General features: G+C 31.2%; 1 protein-coding gene across 3 annotated transcripts in view; it reads left to right on the top strand.

Annotated features, from left to right (window-relative positions):
- The first annotated feature begins 1,188 nt into the window (after positions 1 to 1,188).
- The window catches only part of LOC126965512 (synaptic vesicle glycoprotein 2C-like), a 40,662-nt gene continuing 35,850 nt past the window's right edge, over positions 1,189 to 6,000 (top strand). For all 3 annotated transcript variants that reach the window (XM_050809157.1, XM_050809156.1, XM_050809158.1), the window contains exons 1-2: positions 1,189 to 4,388; positions 5,614 to 5,898. In XM_050809157.1, the coding sequence (XP_050665114.1) occupies positions 1,769 to 4,388; positions 5,614 to 5,855 (2,862 nt within the window). In that variant the 5' untranslated portion in view covers positions 1,189 to 1,768 and the 3' untranslated portion in view covers positions 5,856 to 5,898. The remainder of the gene's footprint in view (positions 4,389 to 5,613; positions 5,899 to 6,000) is intronic.

Here is a 6,000-nt window from a genome sequence, read left to right as displayed (position 1 = left end):
TCGGTATCCCAACTCTATAGTAATAGTAATATTTTTCTAGGCGGATGCTTAGATCCCCCCTTTGGAGAAGACACTTATGCTTATGGATTGCCTTTAAAGAACGGAGTAATTGATACTTACACATCAGAAAATGATTCAAATAAAATTGAAATAAAGAGGAATGTTTGCACGGATCCTATTGAATCTACATCGAATACTCAAGCTAATAACTGTAACCATATTGATAAGATAGACGCGATATCCTCAAAGTCACGGAAATTACCATATCAAACTATGGACGACGATTCTATAATAACTTATCCAGCGACAACTATATCAAGTGATCAAAATCTTAATAACAAAAATTCAGACGGAAATCCCCAAAAATCAAGTGAAATTAAACGATATTCAAAAGAGAAACCAAACTTATTTTACACTCCACCTCGAAACAGATATTCTAATGAGGCTCGCAAAAACAGTGATGCTATGAAGAAATTAAAGCAAAAATATTATAAAGATATTGGACTCTACCCAAATCACGAAGAGATAGAAAATTCTGACACTGAAGCAGATGATACTGAGCATTTTGAAAAACGATTCTCTGGAGGAGAAATAACAACAGAAAATGCAACAATAGAAATAAAGCGAATTGACGTGAGTAATATCAATCAAGATTTTGCAGGAAAAGGGGAAGTAAGATCTATAAGATCAAGTACGACATTATGTCAAAAAAACAGCAAATCTCTTAATGAGCTTCAAAAAACATTGTATTATAATCCTACAACTTATTTAAATGATATTCTAGCTGATAACGATAATAAAAATAAATCTTTTGAAGAATCAGACAAAGTGGTTCCCATTAAAGCTTTTACGGTAGGTGTAAAAATATCAACAAAAAACGTATTTAGTTGTTGATATATTGAGATTATGTGTTATAGTATAAAGTTAAAGTTTATTAATATATAACCTTATATTTACAAGTAATGTAACATTAAATAAATCAATTGTAACTTTTCAGGAATCAGAAAGTAGCCTTAAATTTGGTGAAGATAAAAATACAATTGAATTGAAAGAGAATTTTTTTGGTGTTTGTAGTGATAATTCATTGTTGCATAAAACACAAACTGCTTTTAAGTCTGAAAACAAGCGAGATATGAGCTTTAATCATATAGAATCAATTGAAGATGTAAAAGGTAAGAGGAATGAAGGGTCATCATTCCATAACCCGGTCCTATTTAAAGAGCAAAATGATAAAAATAGCAGTATTAGCAAAAATACACGTGGAATATTAAATAACTATGATACTAATAATGAAACACAAATAGAACTAGAACATAACCAAGAAATTTCAGAAAAATTACCCTTGACCCGAGTAGAAATAAATGTTATTGGTGATAATGAACACAAAATCTATCTTGATACACCTATTTCCAAAACGTCAATTCCTCTAATATTATCCTTACATGAAACTTTATCAAATTCAGGAAGTACCAATGCAGCTAAAAGTTATACTGTTAAAGAATTGAATGACTCTCTTGAAACTCTTGAAAACAAGTCAAAATTAAGTGAACAAGAAAAAATACTTTTAGGCAACACGAACGAGAGTCCTGCTGAAAAAAATTATAGCAATATTTCATTGAACCCAATTGAAAATACCTTATCGAAAGATATTGCAGAAACACTGAAATGTGTTGATGATAATAGTGTCTTTTTTGATACAGCTGTATCGTTAGATAAAAATATTGATGATCAACAAAGCAAAATCACCAAATTTGATAACATACAACAAATGCTTTCGTCACAATTATATGATGATGCACAATGCGCTGATGGACATGAATTACTAGATAAACACGGTGTGTTGAACGAACCACTTGAACATTTCTCAACTCACGAAGGTTCACTACATTTAGTTAAATCGAGCATGTATAAAGACAATAATTTTGATACCAATAAGATGAATAATGAAAAATTGACAACGAACGCATCTGACATTGAACACACTACCAATAAAAATAATGAAAGTCGTCTATCAACAAAAGAATACAACCAATATTTCTTAGAACCAATAGAACGAACAAAAAACACTGGCCAAGATAACAAAAAGGAAAAGCCAAACGGATTTAACTTTTATCAAAACCATGATGAAAATTTTAACGACGGTGATCTACCAATTGAACAACTGAAGGTACAGGTTTTTGAGAGTAAGCTGTCAATACACGGAAATACTCAAAATGAAAATAATGGCGAAGACATGAACTCGAATGATATGAATTTTATAAAAAATAGAAAAAATTTTTTAGGAAAAGATATCAATATACAATCAAGCGATACTTCAGCAAAATATTCCTCAGGTGAAAATAATGTTTTTTCTACTAAACAATTTGAAATTGAAGCATTTAAAAGGAAGTCATCGAATCAAGCAAATTTTGAAAATAAAGATATTGTTCAACTAAATGATGGGAACGGCAGAGATTCCATGACATATGGAAATGTAAGTTATTATGATTCTAAAGGAAATCCACAAACAATACTAACATCTGCTGAATCAGAAGTAAATGTTCATGAATCTCGTAATCGTCAAGGCTCCAATCAAAATAATATCAAGGATAATATTATTAGGGCTGAGGAAAACAATGCAAGATCTGACTCTGATTTTGTTAAATATCATAATGATTCAATGAAAAAATTTAACCAATATTTCTTAGATCCAATGGAGAGCAAACTAAACACTGGCCAAGATAACAATAAGGAAAAGCGTGCCGATCTTAACTCTTATCAAACCAATGATGAAAATATGAATGATTTTCCTTTGGATAAACCCAATGTACAGTCAATGTACAGTTTTGAGAGTAAAAAGTCAATACAAGCAAATACTGAAAATGAAAATAATGGCTATTTTATGAATTTGAATTATATAAACTCAATAAAAAATATAAAAAACTATTCCAAAGCAACACTACAAGATATAGAAGCACTTAGAACTGTCGATATTTATATGAATGCTCACTCGCAAAATATTACACGAGAGAAACCAGACAACGAAGCTATGGGACAAAATTTTGTTACGGATAATATAGCATTAAAAAAGAAGGATACTAATACCCAATCAAGTAATACGTCTGCCATGAATCCCGCGGGTGAAGATAAAGATTTTTCTTATGAAAAATTCAAAAGTGAAGGATATAATGGGAAGTCATCGAATCAACCAAATTTCGAAAATAAAGAACTTGATCAATTAAATTATGAGATTGGCAGAGATTCAACATCATACGTGAATATTGGTTATTATGATGATTCTAAAGTAAATCCACAAATTGTATCAACATCTGGTGAATTAGAGGTAAATATCAATGAATCCTGTAGTCATCAAGGCTCCTACGATAACAATATCAAGGATAATATTTTAAGTGCAGAGGAAAACAATACAGGATCTGACTTTAATTTTGTTAAATATCATACTGATTCAATAAAATCATCAAATCGACTGGACATTGCCCATTCTGTTATAGCAGGTGAAAGAGTCCGTATAGATGAGAAAACAGGTGATTTATTTAATAACCCTGAAATGGACCCGAATACCATAAAAACAAGTAAAGAATTATTCACCGAAAAAACGCAAACGAAACTCAATGATATAGCTGAAGATGAAGGGCAAATTCTTATTAATTCTAGCTCTGATTCCGATAAATTTCAAGCAGATGAAAAAAGTAAATTATTGCATTTTACGAACATAGAAAAAAGAAACATTGCGCAATCCGTAAACTCCAACAATGAACTCAAATTTAATCAAACTACTCTGGAAACATGGGATGAACAATTATCTAATAAAATTGATGTGAGAAATGTTAGTGCCCCCACATTAAACGTGTCTGATACAAAATCAAGTCAATCGGCAGCAAATAAATCTAGTGTCTCAATACAAAAAATAAATGCAAACTCGATAAAACCCGATTCAATCTACAAGGTTAAACATGGTGACGGTACTTATTTATTACCGCAAAAAGAAAATGAATGGACTATACCAAGTAAGGTTGACAGAAACCTAGGCAGGATTTCTAGTCAAAGTAATCGTCTAAAAGATTTTGATAGAAAACCATCTAGTAGCAGCAGTCGAGACAGAGAATGCCACAATAGTCGAGGATCATCAAATGCTTACGAGGAAAAATTATTTGGTTTAGATTTTGCGATACAAATGAATATTGACAAGAAAAATAAAAAAATATTTAAAACTATTGATTCCACGAACCTTCCACCAGATACTGATTCAATTATTGCATTAAAGTCAAAAATAAGGATAAATGATGATCAATTGAAAATTCCTATAGATGCTGATACGGACATCGTCTTGCAAATAATAAGAAAAGATAAAAAAGAAAACAATATTCTATCCCTACAGTCAAACCAAGGTTTGTTATATTATTTATAACTAGTCAGGCCATAAATGTTATTACAACTTAAAAAGTATTTTTTTTATTCAAACGTGGAACATGTTTATTAACTTTGATCATTTTCGTTCACTTTTTTTGCCGAGGTTGATTAAATCACTATAATGGAATGTGTTAAACAATATGCCCTAGATTTAGGGGTTGATTAATCCTTACAGTAAAAGACAGTGGAGAGAATGATGATATATATATAATGAATAATGATCAACATGTTAACTGTCCTGACACGTGGATGAAAAGTATGGAAATATCCTATTCACTGATTAAAAAAAAACCTCAAGCTAAACAACAAAATTTGCGCTCATAGCTCTAAATAAGCTTCACAATTGGTCAAAATCCTGCACCAGTCATGGTTTGATGGACGGCGTCTTATAGGGACTCATAAAACTATATTTATGTAAAAAATATGTGAAGACTTCAGATAAAGTATTTCAAGAATATGTATAAGATCGCTTTGCAAAACCTCTTAGCAAATCGCTTTTTGAATATATATCTTGGACATTCCAGCAAGAATCTATGAGCCTGGTCACAAGGCCCGAACTACCCAATGTTGGCTAGATGCCAATTTTCCGAACTTTATAAAAGTTGAACCTGTCCTAAAAAAACAGTAACTAAATTTCCCATATGAACAGTGCGTAAGTCCAGTGATTCATGGTCAGATAGATTTAAGGCATACATACAGGCCAAAGGTAGTCATTTCGAACAGAACTATCTTTTGTTTATTGAGGAGACTTCATACATATAAGTTTATTAAGGTTATGACGTCATAAAAAAATGCATTTTAATTTTTAACGAAGCTTATGGCCACACTTGGTGTATAACAATTTTTGTTTGATCGCTGTTACTTTTTACGCTTTTATATGATATAAAACAAGCAGTGCGCTGTGATACCTGCAACAAACAAAACATTTCATAACTAATAAAATGCTAGCTTTTTAAGACAGTTGCCCGTGGTTTGTTTGGCAATGGTTTGGCAGTTTCTTAATTGACGCACTTATCCTTCTACTTTTATTTCTATAAAATAGCGTTGAATTCCTAGCTATAATGTACCAATTGCTGACCGTCTGCGTCAGTAGACTGAAACTTGTAAGTTTGGCTCAATATAATCGGTAACCAGCTCCCAAATTGAGATTTAAGGTGACTTGCATATTAGCAACGATATGATTAAAATCTTTATTGTTTACAGGTACTTTTAATTTAGATACGCAGAAAGATTTACAGCAAAGTGGAACAATTCAGGAAATATTAACTAGCATTTACGAACAAAATTTAATTCCCGTGGAAAACTTGTTACATGATTTAAGAGAAGAAGTTGATATATTAACACAAAATCAATCACAAATTCAAACTATGTTGTCTGGAAAGAAAATAATATCTATGAAATTAAACAATAATGTTAAGCGATGTGGTTGTCCTCGAAGACATTAGCCGCAAGAAAAATAATAAGCAGCTAATAAATAATTGAATTAAGGTATGATGTAGAATAGTTCTATTGGGAGATACATCATCATAATAAGTATACACTGTTGACTCTGATGGCTGCCTGTACCAAGTATCAACTACAAAATAATAG

The sequence above is a fragment of the Leptidea sinapis genome, chromosome 7 (genome assembly GCF_905404315.1).
Source record: "Leptidea sinapis chromosome 7, ilLepSina1.1, whole genome shotgun sequence".
Taxonomy (NCBI): Eukaryota; Metazoa; Arthropoda; class Insecta; order Lepidoptera; family Pieridae; genus Leptidea; species Leptidea sinapis.
Note: the sequence above shows the minus strand (reverse complement) of the source record. Positions and strands in the feature narration are given on the sequence as shown.